Source organism: Narcine bancroftii, chromosome 2, assembly GCF_036971445.1.
Source record: "Narcine bancroftii isolate sNarBan1 chromosome 2, sNarBan1.hap1, whole genome shotgun sequence".
Taxonomy (NCBI): Eukaryota; Metazoa; Chordata; class Chondrichthyes; order Torpediniformes; family Narcinidae; genus Narcine; species Narcine bancroftii.
The window spans coordinates 292,563,721-292,589,328 of record NC_091470.1 but is presented as its reverse complement, the minus strand read 5'-3'; the positions used below and the strand labels follow the sequence as shown (position 1 = coordinate 292,589,328).

The window sequence follows — 25,608 nt, the reverse complement described above, 5'->3', positions numbered from 1 at the left end:
TTTGTAAATGTAGTCCAATGTTTAATGGAGAATATCACAATGATATGCATTTATGGAACAATAGTCCTACTAGACTAAATGTTGATTACATGAATAAAGTTATAACAAAGACATTTGTTGAACACTATACATATCTTTCACCTCAAACGTTCAAATATCAAATTAGTTTTCATATATTTCTGGCAAAGTAAAATTGAATACATCTTACAATGTAACAAAGTGCAGTTAACGAGCTTTGACATATTCTCTGTGTGCTGAAATACTGGAATAAAAGGCAACATGTCAGTTACACTAAGCATGGTATTTAGTGTACAGAAATATTGGGTAATTAGTACCAGTATGTTACAAAGACAAAATGCACCAATGAGCATGCTGTATTTCATTATTCAATTAGAAAAGGCATACATTATAAAGGCTTTAGAATTTGAACAAAAGGCATATCTGAGCAAATAGATCTTGAGCAAATTGTAAATACCACCAAAATGTGCAATGCCCAAAAGAAATTCATGCATAACACACATATTAACAAAGATCTTCTGTACAGTATTCAAGAAATGAATATGGAACCTAATGATGTAGAATGCTGCAGAAGATTCTGTCCAATTTTGGTCACTCAAGCTTCTATTTTGATGTTATTTGGTACTGTTGTGGGCACAAAGGGAAATAAAAATAAAATTATGATTGTGAGGCAATTCAGTGATAAAGGCAGAAGGGATCTTCTCCATTGTTGATAGCTTAACTTCTTGCTTAAGTGAAGATGTAATATATACAAAGCCTCTAGAAACTGCAGTGTCTGCATAAAGATAAATTGCAGATGACAATTCATCAAAACAATGGAAATGGTTTCCACTATCCTACAAGTACCCGACTGATGCAGCTCCAACCTGTCACCAATAAAATGACCGTGATAAAAAGTTTGCCGCTGTGCTGAACCAGCCACCAGCAACTTCTTGCTTACTCCCAACACGGGACACAGCATTGTCACTATCCTTCGCAGGACTCTCATCTTCTGGCAAATAATCTGGTAAATCTGTGTTTTCCTCAACTTCAACAGATGTGCCATGGAATGGAACCAGCATCTACAAAATAATGATCAAAAACTTCAAAATCCTCTGGCAAACAGCAGCTGGGAAAGGATAGGATACAATTCCTTTGGCTGTTCTGCTCAAAATTTACATTATTTAAATGTTCTTAACTAACACGTTCAAATGTTGTCACTAATGCAGCAATCAGACAAAATGTGCATTTTATTTTTGTATGCAAATTTGATTAGAACAAGATTTGCAAAAAAGGTTTGACAAAGAAATCAGAAAGCAGAAAGAAGAGCACACCTGTCCCCACCATCCTCCCCTCAAAGTGGCAAATGAAGTTTAATAGATGCAAATGTGGCATTGCAATTTATGAGGTCAAATGCAGTTAATGGATGAAATTCTGAGAGCATTTATGTAATCTTTGGGTAGAAGTCCATTGCTCCCTGAAAGTGGCAAGGCAAGTCAGCAGGGTGGTAAAGAAGGAATATAACATATACCTGATGCCCCATATCAGTCAGGGCATCAGGTACAAATGCTGGCAAGTCATATTTTAGCAACATAATACTTTGATTGGGCTACATATAGATCATTGAGCAGTTCAGGTCAACATATTACAGGAAGGGTATGGAAATTTGAGGGTGCACAAGGGGGGCTCGCCAGGATGTTGTTGCCTGAATCAGAGTATATTAGCTACAAGGAGGTTATGCAGAGATTTGACAGACTTAGATTGTTTCTCTGGCTAAGAAAATATATAAAATTATGAGAGGCATAGATAAGGCAGGTTGGCAGTGGGAGTTTATAGATTTGGAAAGCGTGTTTCTAGTTTTACTGACAGTATTAGGTGGCTGGAACACACTACAAGGGGAGGTCATAGCCATGCTTAAGTATCTAGTCAGGAACAAGAACAGGAAAGCAATGAAGAAATATAGACTATTGAGGCAGATGGGATGAATTTAAAATCAGTCTCATGGTCAACATGGATACTGAGAGCTGAAGGGCCTGTTGCTGTGCCCTTCAACTTCTATGTCTACATATCAACATGATTGCAGAATAAGAAAGATTTTTACTTTCATTATTTTGATACATATTCCAGGAATTGTATTGATAGATCTCGACAAAAAGTGGGAAAGACCAACTCTAATTCTAAGTAAAGGGCAATTTTCAGATGCCAAAGAAAATTATTTAGGGGGGGCGGTTAACAAAGTATTAAGACACGTTTCACATACAACTAAAGTTAAGAAGCATTACTGTACAGTACAAAGCAAAATGTAGGCCTCGCCTGAATTCACATGCTCATGAACTATAGCACTAATTTTAAAAAGCTGCTTGGAGGCAGTGGTGGGGGAAGGTTGAAAGAGGTTGCAGCAGAAGCCAAGAAAGCAAAAGGCTGGATGCTACTCAGAGGAAGATGATTTATCACCATCTAGTAAATGTCAGGAACAGTGTTTACTGTCACAATGCACAATAGCCTTGAAATGACAGGACAGATGTGCAAATATAATAATCAAATCTCAAATTGTAGACTTTTATCTTACCTCCTCTCCACTCTCATTTTTGATCACTTGTTGTGCTTTCAAAATTTTTGTTGCTGCAATAGCAGATGCCAGTGCCTACAACAGAAGATAAATGCCAGTAATCCTATAGTATTGTTTACAGCAAGAAAGGTGAGTACTTCCATTTAAAAGGAAGAACATTCAGCATATTGTTAGAAAACATGACAAAATCGGAGTACATTTACAACTGGTTTTTGAATAAAGAATTTGCATAATCTAAAGTTCTATAAATTAATCACCATATATTTCATTCAAGTTTCCATGCCTTCAAAGGACTCTTAATTAAACCATTTTACAGGGCATGTCAAAAAAAAAGTAATTAAACTAATTTGCATCTTTTTTCAAATCAACTGATCACTGAAATTATTCCCAAATGTCTTGCTTAATAATATTTCAAGTTTAGGACCTCACATAGAATGCTCCTCCATGTAAACTCAACATGAAATTTGAAGTTTGTATTACTTAGAACAGGGGTGTCAAACTCAAATTCACGGAGGGCCAAAATTAAAAACTTGGACTAAGTCGAGGGCCGAACTAAATATTTATTGAAAATTTTCAACATCTGCATGTTTTCTCTTCTTTCAACATATGTAATGTTAAACTTTAGGATATAACTTTAGGAGGATAATGTTACAGGTCAGGAGTAGGTAGCTCAAGTTCACCCTTTGCTTGACCTGAGGGAAACTTATTTGGTCCCTGTGGAGATGTAGTCAGCATTCACAGGCTGTGTCCATTTTGGCCTGCATCAGGACTCAGCATTTCCTGCTCACTCCTCAGGCTCTAGGCCTCTATTCACCCTCGACCCACCATCCCTCTACCTGACCAGTCCTTTACCCAACCTCTACTCACCCCTCACTCCACTCGCTCTGCCTCTACCCACCCCATCCTATACACGCCCCTCTACTGCCTCTCCCCTCAACCTGTTCCTCCCTCTACCCGTCTCTCACCCTCTAATCACCCCTCCCCTACTCGCCCTGCCCCTCCCCTTTTACCTCTTCCCTATCCACTCCTCCTTCTACTCATCTCTCCCTCTAACTGCCCCTCGCACCACCATAACCTCCCCTGCCCATTACTCCTCACCTACACCCTCTGCCCACCCCTGCTTACCCACCCACTCAGGCCCAGCGCGTTGCTGATCAGCCTTTGCGGACAGCCACCATCTCTCTCTTCACATGTAGGGCCGAACCAGCCGTCCCTGGGGTCCGCGCGGGTGCAAGCGCTGAAGGCCGTGGCGACCGGGAGAAGTGCGCTCTCGCTGTGGAAGGGCTGTCCGGTGCCAGTCGCGCGGGGCTCGCGCTGCCTGGGGCCATGCGCAGCCTGCCATGCCCGTCGCGCCGACAGGAAATCACAGGCGCTCGCCCATCCGCCGCACCGCTCGACAGGTGGGAGAAGTGACTGGTTGAGCGGGGAGCCTTCAAACTGGCTTGCCGGCTGATGACATCGACAGACTTCTCGTGTTACAATTTCTCGTGTTACAATGGGGAAGGATGTGCAATGAAGGGGGAGGATGGTGCAGGTGACATTACCAAAAAACAGCATCGGCTCTCGCTGCAGGGCGGGCCACCTCTAATACATTTTTTAAATGATCTTGCGGGCCAAATATAATTATATCGCGGGCCAAATTTGGCCCGCGGGCCAGAGTTTGACATGTGTGACTTAGAATCTCCAAGATAGAAAAAAACATTTCAAGCAATAATCATTTAAGAAATAGAGATGGATTAAATAATGCCACATTTATCCCAAATATTGTTGACCACAAATAGGAAATGCGAGAAAAAAACATATGAATATCATCTCTCCCCAGCAGGTTGTCTAAAATGGCAAATAGTTGATTGTTAACAGAAAAATCTTGGCTACATTCATAACTATGAAAAAATGTTTATCTGGTAATGAGGGTAGCGAGAAATGGGGTAAATTAATCAAGCCCACTCAACCATTTGATAAGATCACAGTTAATTGGATCTTATTGACGGCCCACATTCTTGTTGATCACCATTAATCTTACTTCTCCCAAAGTTCAAATATCTCTCTCTGGCTTTGAACATATTCAATGACCCCAAATCCATTACTCTGGTGTAGAAAATTCCTTCTCATCTTCATTTTTAGACATTTAAACAGACATTCAGCCAGTAACAGGCCATTTCTGCCTACGAGTCCATGCCGTCCAAGTTGCACTCCATTAACTTACAACCCCAGTACATTTTGAAGAGTGGGAGGAAACCGAAGCCCCCAGAGCTACTCAGAGGAAGATGATTTATGCACCACCTAGTAAATGTTTAGGAACAGTGTTTACTGTCACAATGCACAATAGCCTTGAAATGACAGGATAGATGTGCAAGCTTAATAAGTTTCAAGTCTCAAATTGTACACTTTCATCTTACCCCCTCTCCACTCTCATTTTTGAGAACGTATAGACAGCGTGGAATTCAAACCTCGGTCCAGTCCCTATCGCTGGCGCTGTGAAGGCGTTGCACTAACCACTGCCAATTGTGCCACCTTATTAATTTAAATGGATGTCTCTTCATTCTGAAACACAGCTGCCAAGAACCGATTTTTCCCCATTAGGGTTAACATTCTAAGCATCCAATTTGTCAAATCCCCTCAGAATTTTAAGCTTCATTACTTCTCTCATTATTTTAAAGCAATGAAAATAGGCCCAACCTACTTAATCATTTCTACTCAGATAACTAAGGTTTTGAGAACAGAAAGCAAGTGCCATGTGAAGAAAGCTAGGGTGAGCAGAGGCTAAATGTCTCTTTCTTATTGGACATTTAGAGCAATCGGAATGAGCATTGGCCTGTTCCTCTTGCAGCAGGTGGGGATTTGGGGACATGTCCAGTGACCCTGATGATTTCACCTGAGAAAAGTGGATCCTTCCTTAAAGACTGGAGCTGGATTAATTTTGGATCATAAGGAGGGATTAAAGAGTTGATTGAGAGGAATTACATGGAAATAGTTACACCTAGAATGCAGATAGTGCGTGGGGGAGGGGGGCAGAGTAACAATTTACCAGAGGAAAGCCACACAGCATAGTAATGGGGATTTCATGAATTAGCTAAACTGACAGGAGATTCTACAGATGAGATCGAGACTCCCAGATGATAGGTTGCCTCCTAGATGTCAGGGACAAAGATGTCTTGCATCAAGCCCACAGCATTCATGAAAGGAAGGACAAGTAACCAGAAGTCATGGTACACATTGGTACCAGCGACATAGATAGGAAAAAAAGTCATGAAGAGTGAATAAGAGTTAGGAATAAAGCAGGACCTCTTTGGATCACTCTGTCATGTCTGTGAAGAATAGGACGTTATGACAGATGACTGTGTGGCTGAAGTGTTGGTGCAGGGTTTCAGACTTGTAGAACATTCAGATCTCTTCTGGGGATGGCGTACGCTGTACACAATGGACAGTTACATCTGAACTTAAGAGGGACCAATGTCCTTGTGGGCAGGTTTGTTAGAGTTGTTGGAGAGGGTTTAAACTAGAGTGCAAGGTCAGATGATGAGGCAATTTGTGGAAAGATAGATGCAATGTGCAATGAAACTGTTAGGAAGGGCTGACAGTGGATAGGGAATAAATGCAGTCACTTTAATGTAAGAAGCATTAAAAATAAGGGTGATAAATTTAGAACAGTGGTTTTCAAACTGCCCCCTAAAATCACATTCCACCTTAAGCAATCCCTATGCTGTATGTGCTCTGTGATTAGCAAGAGATGTCGTAAGGTGGTAAGTAGCTGGAAAGAAAAAAGTTTGAAAACCACTTTTACTTGTACCTAATTGACTTGTTATGTGCATGGTTTCATAATTCCAAAGGAAATGGGCCAATGACAATTTTTCCCAAGCAAAATATTTCAATAACAATTAGAACTAGAGCAACCTTCCCTTCCCACTAACATACCACTTTAAGCAATTCCTTACTAATCACAGAGCACTTATGGCATAGGGATTGCTTAAGGTAGAATGTGAGTTTAAGGGGACAGTTTGAAAACCACTGATTTAGAGCACGAATCAGAATATGGAATTACAAAGACTTGTCTGTTGCAAGGACAGGATGGGCTGCTCAATTCCTCAGACCTCAATGCATTATATTCGCTTCCTTCAAACTGATGAAGGCAGGTTGCAACGGGAAAGACCTCATTACCAATTACAGTGGCATCTAACTAGTTAAAGCTTGCCAACCTCACTGCAGCCCATTCATCCTGCCCTCTTTTTCTGTCAGCCAATTCTCCATTTTACTTGCATTTTATTCCTTCTCAAATTCTTATCTTATAATAATTTGATGGCACGTATTGAATGCTTTATATTTAAAATCCAAATGACTACATTTAAAGATGTCCTTTTATCCATCCTGCTAGTTACATGCTCACAGACAAAATGTGTCAAATACAATTTCCATAACAAAATCGTGACAGGTCTCCTTTGCTGTTCCTTGATTTGAAACATATCCTGATATTATTTCCAAAAAAAAAAATGTTTTAAATCCCAGCTTTTTTCCACTAATGTCACGTTAATTAGCCTGGCATTTCCCATTTATCATTAACAGCTTCAAAGAATTGCATCTTGTGCAATTACATCACACTAAACAATCATTGAGACTCCAACAAGCTCCTGAACTTGAGCTACTTAAAAGCAGAGATGTACAAGCAAAATATTAAATAAACAAAATGTTTCTGAAGAATTGAAAAACTTAATTTAAGATCTATATCATTCCAATGACAAAAGAAAAAGGTCTAAAATAATGTAATTGCATAGGACTGAAGCTATTAATAATTTGACATCACAAATGGTTATTTGGAAAGCATCATTGGACTTAACCATTTTTATTTAACAAACTTAATGATACAAAATAATCCATTGATTTAGCTTTTCTTTTACTGAATAATTGGCAAAAAAAATAACCAATCATCAATGAAATTAAGTTAGCATCAATAAGTTTTTAAAAAAGTATTAAATAACTATGTGCTATCTATCCAGTTATAATTTAGTACTTCTACTTGGAAAATAAATGCAATCAGCTGCAACTCAAAGTTCAACTTCAATACATAATATTTGGCAATGGTCACATCATGGCTAGTCGAAGAAAATTGTATGCATTTAACAGAGTTTTTGGAGAGTGGCTCAGCAAATCACTTAAATGAGGGAAAAAGAGACTTCAATTTCCTCAAATGTTGGAATACTAGTCAACTCAAAATGATCTTATAATTCCTATCCAAATAATAGTTCTTTTAAAAATTGACCTACCTCTGCTTTTAGATCAGATCGGATCCGCACAATACACCTTTTTACAGTCATCTGGAAAGTAAAGCTAATAACACCTTTAATTTTCAACAATGCTTCTTCACATATGTTTCTCCGTGACTAAAAAAAAAACAAAAGAAAACATTTCATGCTATAAAATTACGAAGCTATCATATTTTGAAACTAAATTTAATGTGAGCATGAGTAACTAAGGACCATATAGCAGTTTTACAAACATCTGCTAAAATCAACCAAATGACCTATTTATTGTTCATCTCCAGTGAAATCCTGGCATCACCTGCTCACCGGCATTCATTTTATCCCATCTATTCATCACTCATTATCCCTGATACTAATAATTTTGTAGTCTTTTACAGTTGTGATTAACAGGTCTGTCCTGAATACTAGAGCATCACTCATCTACAGCTGCTAGCCAATGAAAAATAATCTTATCTTTTGCCTCTTCCCCTTCTTAGCAAGTAGAATGGTATTTGCAATTTTCTAGACCTTGACTAACAATTCCTGAAATATCACTACTAATATATTCAACTTCATCAGCACCTTGGGATGTAGTCCAAGTGACTCATTCACCTTCAGTTTTCTAAGCACCTTTCTATGGCCACTTTGCCCTGATTCTCTTAAGTTTCTGACACTATACATGTGAGTGAGGTCAAAAAAGGAAGAGCTGAGTGCTTGCATGAGGTCAAGGGGACAGAGTGCACCCTCAATCTGGGAAAATTTGAAAATGTACACACATTAGTTTCAAGCCATTAAAAAACTAGCCATTTTAAACAAAATAAATAGTCTTTTCAGTGGGCATTGTATATCAGACAGACACTACCATCTGTACCCAGACTCCAAGCCCCTTCCAGATCACCAGGCAGTACCTGCTTGACCTATGCTCAAACCATAGTGTCGAGTTCTCCTGACCCCAAGCTGTACTAGCACACCAAGTAGTGCTCTTGCCTAATTTGCATCCAATCCCCAAGTAGCAACTACTACTCTGCACCCAATCCTAGCCCAACCCATCCTCCAATCCACAGACAGCAACCCTGTCCAATCAGCACCCAATCCCCAAGAAGCACCCCTGCTGAACCTGTTCTTAATCACCAGCCAGAGCCCTGCCCAACCCGTAACTAATTATTTGCACTGCTGTTCATCTATTACTCAGGGATTTTCTTCAGTTAATCATAAAAGCAATTAGCCTTTCCCAATCGTTTCTTCACACGTGCTTTTTGAAATATCGCTGCTGGCAAAAAACAGCATGGCACTGCAACAAGTCAGAAATGCTTTATAACTGAGGGGAGTGCATGGGGATTCACTGCTGTTGCTATATTGCTGAATACAGCAGAGCAACATCCTAGCACTACACAAGAGAGGGAGTCAGAGCAGGCCAGAAGAGCACTAATATAAAAAGGCAGATAGAAACTTCACATGCCTGTGACACACCACTGGTGTCTTCTCTGGTGATGACTATGCAAAATACCTTGATTCCATCTGCCACTTGTTTGATCCACATTATCAACATTATTTTCCAGCAATCCACTCTTGACTCTTTTACTCTTTTTAATCTGAAAAAACTTTAGATAATTTACTTTCATATTTCATCTCTCCTCCACACCCCTCCCCCCACCCCCGCATTTTTGTTGCCTTCTATTGGGTTTTAAATGCTGCCCAAACCTTCGTTTTCCTGTTAATGTTTGAAATACCATATGCCCTCTCTTTTGCTTTTCTGTTGTTTTTGACTTCCCTCTCTTGTCATAGCCACAATCATCTCACACTCCCTTGAGAATGATTCTTGCTCTTAGGGATGAAACAATCATGTCTGAATTATTCCCAGAAACTCCTATCATTGCTGCTCTATTCATCTTCCCTACTTGGGTCCCCTGCCAATCAACTTTGGCCAGCTCTCCTCATGCCTCCATAGTGACCTTTATTCAAATACAGTGAAACCTCTTTAGAACGCGATTCTTTAATCCGCGGAATTGCTTATAGCGCGGGTGTCTGTGGACCCCAAACTGCTAAAGGGCAGGCTGATGACCATCAGCCAGCGACCCAACTCCCCGCGCTTGACAGCCCCCCCTGCCCCAACGTCCCACGGTGGCTGCCCCTGCATCTGTTCTGCGACTCGGCTGTAACGCGGTATGAAATCTTGGACCCCAACTACCGTGTTCTAATGACGTTTTACTGTACCAACATCTGATTTTAGTTTCTCCCTCTCCAACCACAGAGGGACTTCTATTGTGATTGTGATCACTGCTTCCTTATGGTGTTTTTACCTTAATCAAAATGTTCTTTGTACCGCACCAAATCCAGAATTGCCTTTTCCCAAGTGGGCTCAACAGCAAGCAGCTTTAAAAAGAAATCTCATATGCATTCCACAAATTGGAATCCAGCAACAACCTGATTTTCCAAGTACACCTACATATTCAAGTCCCACACGACCACTGTAACATTGCCATTTCTAAAGGGCATCCTCCATCCTAGCTGCTATTTGAAGCCCTGCTTGCAACTCCCATCAGTCTTTTGCCTTGCAGTTTCTCAACTCTACCAGAGGATTCAACATCTTCTGATTCAATGTCCCTGCACACTAGATTTGATTTAATTTTTTTTTCCCAAAAACAGAGATTCCCAACCCCCTCTACCCAACTTTTTGATAGGATGTCTGACATCCATTTAAAAGGAAAAAATAATAAACATTCTGAACGTAAAACTTGAACAATATGCTTTTAGAGTCATCGCATGCTATAATAATGACTTTAATTCACCAGATATCCTCAAAGAAAATCCTTTGAGTCATAACTTAGTAAACATTGATCTTTTCTTCATGCAATTATTAATATAGAAAAATGCTTGCTTCTAAGATAAAAGATGCAACACACATGCAACACATCAATTGATGAGGAAACTTTAATTTTAATTAAATTAGAACTGGACAAATTACTTTATTTACCCAAAGTTCATACTCAAATAGATGCATTTCCTAATGCAAACTCAGAATCAGTTGTAATTGTTAACACAGATCTTCTTACCGAATCATCCAAACCATCTATTTGCAGGGTAACAGTTTTTGCACGTTTATTAGTACTTCCCAGAAAAAACTGTGGCTTGCGCCTATGTGAGTTACAATCATTTGTGTAGTCAGATTCCTCACAGCTTGAAGATTGCAAAATTTCATATACTTCATTTGCTAAAATCTTAGTTTCACCAGGCGTTGTTGTCCTGAAAAAGAAGAGATTGCTGTTCTTATACAACAATCTTCAGAAAAGTCAGAACATTCAAAGCAATTTTAAAAATTCTACTATATTTTAAGTTCGATAAGTGAGAGAAAATTCAATTTAATAAAAGGTGCCTATATGCAATTCCCATGTTTATTTTGGCTTCAAGTATGCTATCTTCTCTACAAGATCATTGTTAAGGTCTTGCTGGCAAATTCTAGTAACTAATATTAAGCACAAGATAGCAAGCCAAAAATTATTCAAAAGAAGCTCCACTGGGAACATTTGCACAAGTACTAATTTGGATAATCCAATGAAAATGGAAAATTTCAAACTTGCTCTCCATTATTCACAACCACCTTCTTGCACATGCTTCAATAATGAAATACAAAGTCCAGTACAGAATATAAATATGCAGATGTTCACCAGCAGAGAGGTTCAGAGAAGATTCACAAAAATGATTCCTGGAATAAGGGATTGTGTAAAACATCAAGAATTAGGTCACATCTAAACATATTCACAGCCTTAAACTAGCTGTTAATGGCTTAACTAACCTTACTATGTGTATAATAGTTGTATGTAGAATGGTTGCAGGGGAACGGACAGCTCTGTGCTGATTACTACCTGCTGAGCTGATCAATGCCGAGGTGCTCAAGACAGATAGAGGAAAGGACTGCAGCATGAGGGAGCTGTGAACCCCTAATTAAGTGTGATTGACAGATATGCATAATAATAAATATACAAGCAGCAGCCTCAGACCTTGTTCATGCTCACTTGGTTATGAATGTCTAAGCTTCATGAGCGAGACTGTACATCAACTGTGTGATGCAATCTTGCGAATAAAGGGTGGATAGTTTGAAGTACATGGGTCTGAAAACAGACAAGGATGGAGATCCACAAGATTAGCAGATGAGGCATGCTTGACAGCTCTTGGACTGTAATCCTTGGAGTTAAAAAGAATGAGGGGTGACCTCAGAGAAGTATTTAGAATGTTGAAAGGCTTGGGTAAAGTTGATCTGGCAAAGTTGTTTTCCATGGTAGGGGAGTCTGGGACAAGAGAGCACAACTTCAGGATGGAAGCGCGCCCATTTATAACAGAAATGCAGAGGAATTTCTTCGGCCAGAGAATGGTAAACCTCTAAAATTTGCTACCATGGACGGCTGGGAAGGCCAGGTCATTGGGCCAGGCATCTGAATAGCTAAGGTATCAAAGGGAAATGGGGAGAAGGCAGATGAGTGAGATGTGAGATAATTAATCTTATAAGCCAGAGAATTTGCCTCAGATCATGAGTGAAATTAGCTCATTCATTTCAATGGCAATTAATAGCTGGTAGAAAATAAGTTTTATGTCATCCATATACTTGGAATGAATTGAGTTTACTTAAAAAGGTATTTCAGAAAATTCATACATTTGTTTAATTTCTATAGTCTAATTGTTTCTTTTTAATAGTTTGGGAATGTTTTTGTTGTATTCAAACTTTTAACAGCTGGGTAGGGTGAACACAAAACTTATCAAGCTCTCAAAAGTTAATTTAGCATACATTCCCCTCCCATTCCTAATACTGTATTTAATTTTTTTTTTTATAAATCACAATCTTTGTAGAGGCAAGGTTCGCCAATTCATGGTGGCAATTAAATAAAAGGCATGAGGGCACTTACCAGATAGGTTAGCAGTGAGCACAGATGACTGCTACCAACAAATTAACTAATTGTTGGTAACATTTCTGATGATAATGAGAGTTTATCATATACAATTATAATGTACAGATAAAATGAAATTCTTGCTTGCTGCAGCAACACAGGAAAGTAAATGCACTAACAAATTTTCTGTTCAGAATAAGTTTTATATATCAGATGCTGAAACTTAACTGCTTTGAGAAAAATGTTCATTTTCAAATTGTGTTTTACATGAACGCAAAAAATTCAGAAGGCTCTTTGGACACATTAAACCAAGGTCTAACACATCTTTCAGCTGCAGAAACACCACAGACTTACTTCTGGATCACATTTTGTAAGCTCAACATCATGCCTAATTCACTTCTCATTTTCTCTCTGTTGGACCGACATTCTGCCAGATATCGTAGAGCCTAAGGTGCAGAGGAAAGCAATTAAACACTATTGGCCATTCTTCACATGATTTACAAAATGAAAGTAAAAATATTCTATAGTTAACAACTCAAGAATTTAGTTTGTGAGTCAATCTTTCTATATTAAAATCCAAGCACATGAAAATTCCACAATATTTTTAATGGTTGTAATGCATTTTCCAACAATCCATTTAAGATCAAAAACAAGCAGCTTTTCAAAGTTTACAACACTGCCAATTAAATTTTTAGTTTTAAATCTGTTAGGAATCAATTGTGATTTTTAGCTTTGAAGATGAACAATTTCCATTTATACTCCAAAATGATACGATCATATCATCCATCTTGTAGAACAGTACTGAAAGCCACAGAAATGGTAACAAAGGGTCACACTTTGCTCTTTGTCCATGCAAACTCTCTGTAAGCATCCCCATAACCCTGCAACTGTATTCTTCCAAATATTTCCCCTCTGATAGTCATTGTTTCTTTTACAAATCATCTTAAAGCTATGGTTTTGGAGTTCTCCACCAGTTTTCCTTTAAATTGACTGCACCCCTGCTTCCATGTAAAATGGCAACATTAGGATGTTGAGTGGATTGACTACTCAATGAAAATACAGTTGGAATGTATGGGTCAATTTTAGATTGGCAAACTATAACTGGAGATGTATAAAGGTGACTGCACATCAATTCAAGGATTACATTCAATTCTTTCTTCTGAAAGAATTGCAGCTACATTTCTTCAGAGCCTTTCAGGTAATGGAAGTTCATCCTTGCAGATTGTACAAATCACTCCCTAAAATTTGGCATGTGGAATAATCCTCATGAAATTTAGGTTGAGTGCAATTTTTAAAATTTGGTCTCAGATTTTTTTTGTTTGTGGTTTATAAATTACTTAAGGGAAAACTTCTGTACCCTCATTGTTGTAAAGTAGGGCAAGGGTGTAGATACATTTTAAAAAGTTAGATGCAAGGAGAATGCAGTCTAAAAATGAATATTGAGAGATTTTTGATCTTAAAAAATATTTGGCAGATAGAGTAATTAAGAAATTTTATCCATCTACTTAGGCAACCAAAAAGGAAATTACGGTCAACACCGTAAAGGGATCTGCTTTCACAGAAAACAGTACTTGTCGTGATTTTCCAGATCTTGAAGCTGCATCATCTGCACTTACATTAAGAAATGCCTTGAAGAAAACTAAAGACCATGCATTTATTTTTTCTCATCATAAATTTCATGAGAGCACAGTTTATTCTGTATCTCAAACTTTTGGTTAGTATTTGTGCATTCTGCAAAAGTGAACTTCCGATACCCGAATGGCTCTAACATCATCCATTATTTTCAGCATTTATTTCTTTGCACATGTACAAAGGATGGAATTGTTTAAATGGAATTATGGCTTTTATTTCAAAGGAAAAGGCTTACTACAACTATATCACACATTGATGAGACTACATCTGTAGTAATGCACATAGGTTTTCTGCTTTACTTTTGAACCAGTTCAGAGAAGGCTCATTCGGTCGATTCCAGGAATTATTGTTTTAAGAAGAAAGGTTATGAAGATTGGGCCTATGCTTACTGGAGTGTTTACATGTGCTCATTATAAAACAACATTCCAAGTGCCTTGACAAGGTGTTAAGATTATTTTTCACCTTGAGGGAGAGATCTAGAGTAACATCACAACGTGTGATCCATTTGACTAGATTTCTTCAGTCACACAGAACAGGTCCCATGTCCCAATAAGTCTGGACCACCAAACAAGGTATCATCAAATCTATAGAATTCTCCACTCAATTAATTGTTATATACCCTTCAAGACTGAAAGAGATTTTTGACTTGGACAATTCAAAGCTTTTACAGTAAAGTGGAACTGAAGGCAAGACCAGGTGAGGTACAGTTTTTTTTAAATGGAAGATTCACCCTGATTCACGATGGCTTACCCCTCTACCCATTTAACTTTATTTAGACCAGGACTTTTAAGTTTCATTCAAGAAATACAACCCAGATTTCAAAAGACCAGAAAGGGAGCAATGTGATTTTGATGAATAATTACATATTTTCATACAAGAACAGTGATGCTGGAAGCACTTAGTATGTTAGGGAGCAAAGAAACAAAAGTCAACATTGAGTCAAGGATTGTTCATCTAAAGTGAAAATTCATTGGCACTTCTCTTCAACTGGATTTTCATTCATTTCTTTTACACTATTCACCTTCCTCCTATCCTTAGGAACACTAAGTTGTAGCCTTTCAGTCACGTGAAATATTTCCCATTCTGAAGAAGTCCTTAATCTGAACTGCGCAGTTACCTCTGTCCATTGAGGACTTCCTGCATTTTCTCTTTTTGCTTCTGATTCTAGCAATTTCTCTTTTTGCTTCTGATTTTAGCATTTGCAATCTTCTTTAACCCAAAAACATTTCTAGCAGATTTTATTACATTTCCATGAACTTTAACATGTATTCTAATCTCAATAATTGGCAACTAGGAGTAGCTTCTAAAATCAATTCAAATAAAATACAAAAGGCACTGCAATTATTCCCCAAGATTAGTCCAATAGCATTGCCCAGACTTGCAACCTCTATCACCAGAAAGCACTGGCATCTTGCTCTTCAGAGACATGGGAACAGCTCCACCTGTAGGTTTCCCTCCAAGCTACACTCCATCCTATCTTGGCAATGAGAAAATTTTTAAAAATCAGAAGTTGCTGCAAATCTAAAACAAACAGAACATACTGTGGAAAGAGAAATAACAATGTTTCACATTGGAGACTTCAAAACCAAAAAAGAGAAAAGAAGCTTGTAAAACTGCAAGGAGCAGGAAAGAGGGGAAGTATAAGCTGGAAACAATTATCCAGTCACTCAAGAGACTACAGATACTGGAATCTTGAGCAAAAAAAAATATTGATGGAAGAACTTAGTGGGTCAAGCTGCATCTGTGGAGGAAAAGTCAGTACATCCAGACTGTGAGCACAAATGACAAGGCATAGTTAGAGCAGTTACAAGAACATGGACAAAATAATGTGGGAGTTGCTAAATGCAAAGCAAGAGGACGTTCAGCAGATCTTTCACTGCTAGAGGGAAGAAAAGGCAAACCAAGCTAATATTACAGATCATTAGGTGATTAACACTTAAAAAATCAAGTTACCTTAAATTGTACAATTCAATACGGAATCCAGAAGATTGCAATGAGACCAAAAAAAATGAAGTGCTGTTCTTCAAGCTTGCACTGTGTCTCACTGTCAGACCAGGTCACAGTGGAGTGGGATGATCTAGCAGTGGTTTGCGACCTGTTTTATTTCCTCTCACATATCACTTTAAGTTATCACTATGCCATAGGTACTCTGTCATTAGAAAGGGATTGCTTAGTAAGGTGGTATGTGGGTGGAAAGAAAAAGTTTGAAAACCACTGTTTTAATCATATCTAATTGACTCATGTGCACATTTCATAACTCCAAAGGGGCCAATGACAATTTTACTTCAGCAAAGTATTTCAGTAAAAATTGGGTGTAGAGCAGCGATTCTCAACCTTCACCTCCCACTCACATACCACCTTAAGCAATCCCTTACTAATCACAGGACTGATGGCATCGGGAATACTTAAAGGCATATGTGAGTGGAAAGAAAAAGGTTGAGAACCACTGATCTAGCACATTCAATGCATTATGGTCTCTATTAGCAAGCTTAAAAAAAGGTGAATACTGTTGTAGATTTGGAACTATTTATTTCTAAGACGCATAATTTGAAATACTTTTTGGTCATCAATTGTTTTTATTGCTGAGTGCAATTTACTATATTTTATTCAATGAAACATTATCATCCAAGATCAAAAAACAAACTCCATCCAGAATTAAACTCATGGAATATATGCTGTATCCATTCATTAATATCATAAGACATTTTAACATTACTTGCTTGAAAAAAAGCTTTAAAAATGTATGGGAAAATTTCCATAAAGTTAGAGTACTGTAAATCAGATCATGTGTAACTGAGGGAGTCCATGCACAAAATATTCTACCAGGCAACTAGTACTTTCACATGAACAAGAATACAAGTTTGCCACTTTTTTTTAAAATTAATTTTAATTAACAGTTTATAATCCTCATTCAAGTGAACACAGATGCTCACAGAGCACTCAGCATCTCCTCACTTGTCAAGAAGGTGCAACAGTCACTGCATTTCCTGAAAATACTGAAGCAGGCAAGGATACTGGCCACCATTATGTCAACCTTTTCAAAGAAGCTCTCTTGGGTGCGCCCTAGCCAGCTACATCACAGTGTGGTATAGTTGCTGCAGAGAAAGCTCAGAAGTCAGTCCAAAGGACCATAAGAGTGGCAGAGAGGATCAATGGAATCATCCTTCTCCAATCCCTCTTCCTCCCCCACCATCAATGTGATCTACTGGGTTCATTGACTGAATGCAGCACCACAAAATCATCGAGAGCTACATCCACCCTGCACACTGAATCTTTCAACTGCTCCTGTTGGGGATGAGATATAGGAGTATCAAAGCCAGCCCCACCTAGCTGAGGAACAGCTTCTTCTCATGAGCTGAATGACCAAAGGAACTGCTCACACTAAACACTCAAGACTCACATATGTCTGGTTGTATCTCCATGTTTTGCACCGAGGACTGGAAAATGCCATTCCATTGGGTTGTACTTGTACAATAAGATGACAATAATTTGACAATTCTAGACGGCAGCAGAATCAATTTCAATCCTACTCACCAGCACACAATTTATCTTGTGTCTGCCTCCATTTTGTTTTAAAAATGGGTTAAGAGTATATTTCCATCCTTTCCTCTATATTTAAAATGTGTGCAAGTAGAAAGCACTACAAGAATATAATTCAATCAAATACTTCCTCCAAATTTGAGAAAATAACTGAATTTTACAATTAATGAATTACACCTTTCTGTAATGTTTGCAGTGATAAAAGCATGCACAAAGGCAAAAGCCAAATATTCCACTCTCTTTGAAGGTAGTGAAATTTAACTGATTTTTGAGTAATCTGGCAAATAGGCTATTGTTAGATTGTGAATTGTTTCAAGGTCACCAATTATTATGACAAAACCATCAAAATGCCACTGAAAGTAGCAAGAATTTAAATTTCAAAGACTTGGAGCATGATCTTTCAATTCTTCATGAATATGGAACTATATCTTGATGCCAAGAATGAAAAATGTCATGGCAAAGAGATATCAGTAAATGTTTCCCCATTTTCAAAGAACAAGGTTATGTGTTAGCAAAAAAAAGTATTAAACCATGTAAAAACAGGCCAAGTGGAAGGTTTCTAATGTCTTAATTTATCATAAAATGTATCATTTGAATGAATAATACACTCTTTAAGCACAAGAAATGGCTGAGCCTTAACCAATGAGGCAGCACAGTAGGTGTAGCAGTTAGCATAACGTCTTTACAGCGCCAGCGATTGGGATTTGAATTCCGAGCTGCAAGGAGTTTGTACGTTCTGTGTGTGAGAGATTTCCCAGTGGCTCCAGTTTCCTCCCCTCAAAATGTACAAGGGATGTGGGTTAATTGGTGTAAATTGGGTAGCGTGGACAAATCTAGGTCTAAATTTAAATAAATGTAAACATTTGAGTTTTTCCAATTAAATAGCAGGTAAGGGTTATACATGTTAAGAGTTGTTGATAATGTGCTTATGGACCTTTGGTAAGCATTTAATAAATTTGTCTGTGGAATTAGACTTGTACATATGCAAAAGGCTTGCTTGTTTTTGTTTCTATGCCTATTTAAAAACTCAATTACCTTGAATTTTATGTTCTAGGAAAGATATGGAAGCTTTTGAGGGTGCAGAGTAGAGATTGGAAAACAGGTCCTACTTATGAAAAAAGGTTGACTAAGCTAGGACCTTTCTTTTGAGAAATAGAGGATAAGAGACAATAGAGTTGTATACAATTATGAAAGGCATAGATTGGGAGGTCAGTCAGCACTTTTTAACCAAGGCAGTAATGGCCGAATCCAGAGGATATTTGTTTTAAGTTGAGTGGAGGAAAGTTAAAGGGAGACATCAAAGGTAATTTTTTTTAAAAAGTGGTGAGTGCCTGGAATGCAATGTTGTGGGTGGTAGTGGAGGCTGGTGTACAATATAGATGTTTAAAATTCTTGGATAGGAAATATGAGACAGATTTATAGATATGTATTTGGGAGATAAATTGGGGCAGGTTTTTTAGTGTAGATCACATACAAACACTTCAAAACAGATCTTATTTAAAATACTGGAGCTCTGCTCATGCTAGACAGGCCAGCTCCAAGAGTCTTTGCAAAAGCTTCGGAGAGTGCCCAAGAGACTTCACTAATGGAATGTTGTTCACAAAAATGCAACAGATAAAAGAACTCGGAGCCGCAGTCTGTCTTGAGTGGAACTTGCTGTTCTAAGAGGATCATGTGGTTTTGCAAGCAGAGAGAGAAAACAGGCTTTTTCTGAGAGAGAGAGAGAGAGAGAGAGAGAGAGAGAGAGAAAATTCAATTCTGCAGTGCTACAGTCGGCAGCAACAGCTGGGACTGGAACAGGACAAGCTGGAAAGCTTGTGGAAAAACCTCATTTGGAAGATGGGTTGTGAGTGCTTAGTTCAGCCTAGTCAAAGCCCTTGTGGTTCATACAAGAGGAGAGGACTGGCTGCCTAACATTTCACTTGAAATAAGAGAAACAAAAAGGAACTCTGTGATGACCTGAAAGAAAGAGGTTTTCATCTGAAAAAACCCTGATGGGGAAAGTTTCTTCAGCAAGACACTGAAGTGGCTGGTTACAAGGAATCAGTTGTGGGTGTCCAGCGAACAACAACTCTCTCTGAAAACCAACAAGAAACTTCCTGAGCAGTAACCATTTACCTGGTGAATGCTATAAATGTTAAATTCTGTGCACAATATAAGAATTACCTTCAACCAGTGAACGTGGAGGAAGGAGAAGTGAGATTGAACTGTGAATCAAAGAACTTTTCTGAACTTACACACACATTACATACATGTGTGCTTAGAATTAGAAGGGGGGTTAAGTTAGGTTAGTTAATAGTAATAAGTTAAGTTTGGTCCTGTTTTCATGTTTAAAGATAATTAAAAGCAACTTTTGTTTAAGAAATCATTTGTCTTGGTGAATATCTATTGCTGCTGGATTTTGGGGTCCTCTGAGCTCGTAACAACAGGAATAGAAGAAAGATAAAATATCATAGCCTGAGAGGTTGGGAAGGGTTAGATTGATGGTGTGGAATAGGATTATATAGATTGACACAGCATTGTGGACTGAAAGGTCTATACTGTGATGTACTGTTCTTATTTTTAAACTGCCATCTGTGCAAATTGCCATAATTTACAGACTCATGGTCTTACCATAGTTATTGTAGAGAGGTTGTGAATTAACCATAAAGCAACTGCAAATAGAAGAGGAACACTGACCAGTTTTTAAAAAAATATTGAACATTAAAAGAGATGGATTGTTACTTACCAATAATGCAGAATAAACAACTTGAGGATTTGAGTGATCGAGGAATAGGATCAAGCCAGGCAGACATCCCTGATCCTGTACAATTGCTCGCCTGTTCAAGGGGTCAGATGCTAAATCTTGCAGCTGGTTTACTACTGCTAGGGCATCAGGCTCCCCACTCATTGTGCCACCATCCGCTATGCCATATGTTGAAGCAAATGTACTGTAAAGTAAATTAGGTATGCATTAGGCATAAATGGATTCAATATTAATATTTAGTCAACTGAGTAACAATTTCTTATTTAAATCCCTTTAAGAAACTAAATTCCCTTGAGTCTTAATGTGGGCAACGTTGTTTGCAAAGGCGTCTTCTCTTCATGTTAACCATCATGCAATTTACAGTACCTATAATGTAATAAAAACTATAATGTTGAATACTTGGATACAACATTAAACAGAACAAAGCACCAAAATCATAACCCATGTTGAAAACAACCAATTATAATACTTACATATCCCACAAGATAATGTAGTTTAAAAACATGTACCAATGATAAATTAAAATTTTAAAAATATTCAGAGACCAATAGCTCCTCAATTATTATTTCATAATTTCAAATCTTTCTTACGCCTGGCTTCTCACCATTTCTAACCACTTTCTCTTTCTATAGAAGTATATATACACATATTATCACCTCTACCTTCTTGTACAGAATCTTCCTCCACCCACCCTGTAGTCTGGTTTTTAAGCTGTCTCGATCCCAGGTTCTCCAATTATTTTGCAAATCTTCATCTTTTCTCAATAAATCTGGCAAGTCGCTTACAACGTGAGCACAATATGCAAAGAAAATGGTCAATTATTATTTTGTAAGGTGGTTTATATAAATGTTTGCACTGAGATGCTGCCACAAAACCACAAATCTCGTGACAGGTTCATGACAATAAATTCAGATTCTGAATTAAAAATCCAATAAGCTAGTTTCACTCACTTGTTATTTTCTACATCCTCAAATCAGACCTTGAAGAAAATAGAATATGCCATAGTATCAAATTAAAGTAAATAAAAAGTCAGGTCTGCCAAACAATGTGATGGGAAATAATATCAAAACATCCCTAAACATCTCATTCATTTTCACCAACCTTGTTAACCTAAATTTTACAAATAACCACACTGTTATAAAATACAACAGGTAACAAAAGTGTGAAATTATTGTTAAGACAAAAACAGGGAGTTTCCTCCCTCCTCCCAACTGGCAAGTGAGGCGAGAACTTGACCTATATTTACAACAGATGGGGAGGAACTGCTCCCAGAGAGCAACTTTTCTGTATTGTTTGAATAATAGGGAAATTAAGGATTATGGGAAACAGACGAATAAAGTGGTACTGAGTCCACGGCCAAATTAGCCATGATCTTATTGAATGGCCTATTCCTGATCCTATTTCTGGAACAGTTAAAAAAATATTATTTGTGGATTTTTTTAAAAAGCAAGTCAATAATAAGTACTATCTCAACTTCCAAAAGTAGTAAAGTGAATACGATTTAACCACCTGCCTGAAGTAAATTGAAAACACATGGGTTAATACCACACTGGTCCTGAAGGGAAGACCCAAACAGGTTGACGATACCTCGCGCCCACCGATAGACCTTGGCCCCAGTCGAGCTGCCCATTTAACCTCCAGCAGTCATGGCCTCCACGTACCTTTAAAACCACGCAATTCGCCGTTTGAATTAAAACGCGTATTAACCGATACTCGATTCGTTCTCGACAACAAAGTACAACCACTCCAGCGGACAGAGTTGCTAAAACATGAACCTCATCACAGTTCCAAACCCTTCCGAAGAACACAAATGCCCAACATCCAGCGGCTCGTCCATCCAGCCCGGCACTCAGCACTCAGCCCAGTCCAACCACACCATTGGTTCATTCTTCCCGCAAGCCCGAAGGAGCCAATTACCTGCTACGTTACTGCCGACACGCTGTTCCTCTTTTTGAAATCAAGAAATTCCGAGTTTGCATTCTTGGGATTCAAGGATTTAAATCATTATTTATTTTATTTGCTAGACTTTAAGAAGCATTTTAAAGGCGTTGAATGTGCTCGTTTGGCCTGAAAGGTAGGCCGAAGCTGATTGGTGGGGATTGCTGCGCGTGCGGCTGGTTGGCGTGACGTTGGAAGCAGCGGCGAGCGGAGCTGCTTGTTTCCGCCCGGTGATCGTGCAGGCCCCAAGCCCATGAAAAGCCACGGATTTGGGTCCGCGTTACTCTCCGCCGACGTGAGTCTTGTCAAAGCCCGAGTGAGTATTTGCTGGTACCGAACTTCGTGTCTGGTTCTCGACCCCCTGTTTCAGACCTCGGCCGTGGACTTTGGCCGCCCCCGTGACCCTCCCGTTTGGTATCAGGTCAGTCTTTGGTCGTAATATTGGGGAGACAGCCCAGTCAGTTGAGTGAATGAATCAATCCTTGTACTTAATTACGCACATTTCGTTCCTGAGGGAATAGAAACCAGAGCAGAGATCCGGTTCCTGTGGCTGAATATTGTCATTCATTCCCCATTCGACGGGCAGGGGTGATTCGCAGAATTACTGGAGACTGCGAGGTTTTTTTTGGTGTGGCTCATCTCACATTAAAAAACGTCAGGAGTCCAATTTTAATAGATTTATGCACCATGGGTTACTTCAAAAGACGAAGTTGTATAGAAACAGACAGGCTTTTATGAACAACAGAATGGAGTACTTCCATGCTGGTCGTCTTTGTTCAGGGATCAGTGGGAGGAGCCACAGTCAGCAAGGGTAACAAGTACTATTGCAGCCAAAACATATGTAGCGATTTACCTGTTGTGTATAAGCCCGCCAGCTGAAGATCAAACTGCGCTGGGTAGGTCACGTCTCCAGAATGGAGGACTATCGCCTTCCCAAGATCGTGTTATATGGCGAGCTCTCCACTGGCCACCAAGACAGAGGTGCACCAAAGAAGAGGTACAAGGACTGCCTAAAGAAAGCTCTTGGTGCCTGCCACATTGACCACCGCCAGTGGGCTGATATCGCCTCAAACCGTGCATCTTGGCGCCTCACAGTTCGGCAGGCAGCAACCTCCTTTGAAGAAGACCGCAGAGCCCACCTCACTGTCAAAAGACAAAGGAGGAAGAACCCAACACCCAACCCCAACCAACCAATTTTCCCTTGCAACCGCTGCAACCGTGTCTGCCTGTCCCGCATCGGACTTGTCAGCCACAAACGAGCCTGCAGCTGACGTGGACATTACCCCTCCATAAATCTTTGTCCGCAAAGCCAAGCCAAAGAAAGAAAGAAAGAAAAAGATAAGCTCGCCATCATGTCACTTCTCTATAGATCTCTGTATGTCAGTCTGATGGAATTAAAGAATGAGAAAAGCATCACGTCTCCGGGTCTTAATTGTGTTAGAGCATACACAACAGTGGCGGCGAGGAATGAAACGAACCCTACACGTGCTCCATGCACCAGCCGGGAGAAGGAAGTAAAAGGATCAAGGTAAAAGGTGATTACCTAAAGAGCTCCACCAGTTCCTGCCAAAAGATCAAAGCAAAAGTGCGCCAAGATGGCAGAGGGAAAGTTTGGAGAATTAAACACAGCAGATGTAAGTTGGGGTCATTACGTAGAATGGTTTAACCACTACTGTGTAGCCTATAATATTATTGAAGCCCTGGTAAACTGTAAGTGTGCCCTATTCCTCCATATAATGGGCAGCAAAACATTCGATCTCCTTAAAACTTTGCTGTTCCTGAAAGACCCAGGGACAAAGACATACACCGAGTTATGCACAGCACTGGGGAACCACTTAAGCCGCAGACCACCAGTTATGGCAGAAAGGCAACAATTCTACGAAAGGAAACAAATGCCGGGGAGGCAGTAAGTGAATACTTGGCAACATTGCGTAAATTGTCCAAGCGCTGTCACTTCGATCAGTTTCTAACCCAAACACTTCAAGACAGATTGGTGATGGGGCTGGCAGATTGCCATGCAAAGCATCTTTCTTTGGCTTGGCTTCGCGGACGAAGATTTATGGAGGGGGTAAAAAGTCCACGTCAGCTGCAGGCTCGTTTGTGGCTGACAAGTCCGATGCGGGACAGGCAGACACGATTGCAGCGGTTGCAGGGGAAAATTGGTTGGTTGGGGTTGGGTGTTGGGTTTTTCCTCCTTTGCCTTTTGTCAGTGAGGTGGGCTCTGCGGTCTTCTTCAAAGGAGGTTGCTGCCCGCCAAACTGTGAGGCGCCAAGATGCACGGCTTGAGGCGTTATCAGCCCACTGGCGGTGGTCAATGTGGCAGGCACCAAGAGATTTCTTTAGGCAGTCCTTGTACCTTTTCTTTGGTGCACCTCTGTCACGGTGGCCAGTGGAGAGCTCGCCATATAACACGATCTTGGGAAGGCGATGGTCCTCCATTCTGGAGACGTGACCCATCCAGCGCAGCTGGATCTTCAGCAGCGTGGACTCGATGCTGTCGACCTCTGCCATCTCGAGTACTTCGACGTTAGGGATGTAAGCGCTCCAATGGATGTTGAGGATGGAGCGGAGACAACGCTGGTGGAAGCGTTCTAGGAGCCATAGGTGGTGCCAGTAGAGGACCCATGATTCGGAGCCGAACATGAGTGTGGGTATGACAACGGCTCTGTATACGCTTATCTTTGTGAGGTTTTTCAGTTGGTTGTTTTTCCAGACTCTTTTGTGTAGTCTTCCAAAGGCGCTATTTGCCTTGGCGTGACTGTTGTCTATCTCATCGTCGATCCTTGCATCTGATGAAATGGTGCAGCCGAGATAGGTAAACTGGTTGACCGTTTTGAGTTTTGTGTGCCCGATGGAGATGTGGGGGGGGCTGGTAGTCATGGTGGGGAGCTGGCTGATGGAGGACCTCAGTTTTCTTCAGGCTGACTTCCAGGCCAAACATTTTGGCAGTTTCCGCAAAGCAGGACGTCAAGCGCTGAAGAGCTGGCATAAATTACTGGCAATTGACGACGAAGTAACTCTTGAGATGGCTTATAGAACTCTCTGCAGCTCAGAAATGGCAGACAAAAAGTT

General features: G+C 39.6%; 2 protein-coding genes across 6 annotated transcripts in view; one reads left to right on the top strand and one right to left on the bottom strand.

Annotated features, from left to right (window-relative positions):
* Positions 1–22,610, bottom strand: armc1 (armadillo repeat containing 1). 2 transcript variants are annotated; one of them, XM_069921382.1, is made up of 7 exons: positions 22,516–22,610; positions 20,581–20,782; positions 13,035–13,126; positions 10,854–11,043; positions 7,825–7,941; positions 2,567–2,641; positions 1–1,079 (listed from the first exon to the last, which is right to left on the bottom strand). In XM_069921382.1, exons 2-7 carry the CDS (start codon positions 20,740–20,742, stop codon positions 888–890), a joined length of 828 nt encoding a protein of 275 aa, XP_069777483.1. In that variant the 5' UTR covers positions 20,743–20,782; positions 22,516–22,610; the 3' UTR covers positions 1–887. The 2 variants fall into 2 exon arrangements, with proteins under 2 accessions (XP_069777483.1, XP_069777482.1); XM_069921381.1 differs by lacking the exon at positions 22,516–22,610 and adding an exon at positions 22,260–22,474.
* mtfr1 (mitochondrial fission regulator 1) overlaps positions 22,569–25,608 on the top strand; it is a 43,122-nt gene continuing 40,082 nt past the window's right edge. Inside the window, exon 1 of one of the 4 annotated variants that reach the window (XM_069921379.1) lies at positions 22,569–22,831. The gene's annotated coding sequence lies outside the window, so the exon portion shown is untranslated. Of the gene's footprint in view, positions 22,853–25,608 lie in introns of all 4 variants that reach the window. The other 3 variants (XM_069921378.1, XM_069921377.1, XM_069921376.1) reach the window with 3 other exon arrangements.

Bases quoted from the DNA above. Each gene is read 5' to 3' on its own strand.
- armc1 (XM_069921382.1), bottom strand. From the start codon at position 20,742: ATGAGTGGGGAGCCTGATGCCCTAGCAGTAGTAAACCAGCTGCAAGAT. The intron at 11,044-13,034 runs GTAAGTCTGTGG...CTTCTTTTTCAG, and splicing joins TTACAAAATGTGATCCAGAA to GACAACAACGCCTGGTGAAA. The intron at 2,642-7,824 runs GTAGGTCAATTT...CTTCTGTTGTAG, and splicing joins GATCTGATCTAAAAGCAGAG to GCACTGGCATCTGCTATTGC.